Source organism: Myotis davidii, unplaced genomic scaffold, assembly GCF_000327345.1.
Source record: "Myotis davidii unplaced genomic scaffold, ASM32734v1 scaffold642, whole genome shotgun sequence".
Taxonomy (NCBI): Eukaryota; Metazoa; Chordata; class Mammalia; order Chiroptera; family Vespertilionidae; genus Myotis; species Myotis davidii.
In genome coordinates, this window is record NW_006293957.1 from 354,997 (window position 1) to 355,899 (window position 903).

A 903-nucleotide genomic window follows, 5' to 3' on the forward strand; every position below is an offset into this window, starting at 1 on the left:
GTCTGCGAGCTCGAGCCCAGGTCTCCACAGGGCGCCGTGCCCAGGGACGCCCGGTGCCCAAGGATGCCCCGGTGCCCAGGGACGGCCCTGTGCCAAGGATGCCTCTGTGCCCAGGGATGCCCGGTGCCCAGGGATGCCCCTGTGCCACGGATCCCCCAGTGCCCAGGGATGCTCCCGTGCCCAGGGATGCCCCCTGCCCAGAGATGCCCTGTGCCCGGTGCTATGGGAGGTCAGTTCCGAGGCCTGGGCCCTGGGAGAGCTGCCTGCAGCCCAGAGCTGAGCCCCGGAAGACCAGGGGGCCGAGTGTCCCCCTCCTCAGGGGACGGGTTCCTGGAGGGGGCAGGACGGCTGCTGAACTGAGCAGGGGAGGGTGCATGCCTAGACAGGGCTGAGCTGGGGCTGTAGGGAGCATCGGATACAAGGGTGAGAGCCCACCGGCGTGTGGCTGCGTTTGGAATTGGGATGGGGGTGTGAGCTCTGCTCTGGACGGGCCTGGACCAGCCTGGCGGAGGCAGGAAGCGGACACAGACTCGGGGCACGTGCTTTAATGAGGCCTCATGCCGGGGGGGCCGCGGCTGAGCAGAGCTCGGGCGGGAGGGTTACTCGGGGCTCCCTTTCGTCACTTCAGGAGACCTAACTTCTTCCCAAAACCTGAGAAGGTCTCCGAGGCTTGGGTAGCGGTCTTGTCCACGGTCTCCTGGGTAGTTTTAACCACCTGGTCCATGGCTGGGGAAGGAAAGGAGAGGGAGGTGAGGGCAGGTGGGGAGCCAGGCCAGGCAGGGTCTCCTCCCAGGATGCACTGTGGGCAGCGGGGCTTCAGAGGGAAGGGTGTGCTGGGTCTGCGCACCCTCCTGCCCTCTGCCCAGCCCTTTCTGCCCACCCTCCTGCCCTCTGCCCAGCCTG

General features: G+C 67.4%; 1 protein-coding gene across 1 annotated transcript in view; it reads right to left on the minus strand.

The window, feature by feature from the left end:
- Nucleotides 1–530: 530 nt before the first annotated feature.
- Nucleotides 531–903, minus strand: part of ADIRF (adipogenesis regulatory factor) — a 2,231-nt gene continuing 1,858 nt past the window's right edge. Inside the window, exon 3 of the mRNA XM_006767903.2 lies at nucleotides 531–726. Coding sequence (XP_006767966.1) covers nucleotides 620–726 — 107 coding nt within the window. The 3' untranslated portion in view covers nucleotides 531–619. The remainder of the gene's footprint in view (nucleotides 727–903) is intronic.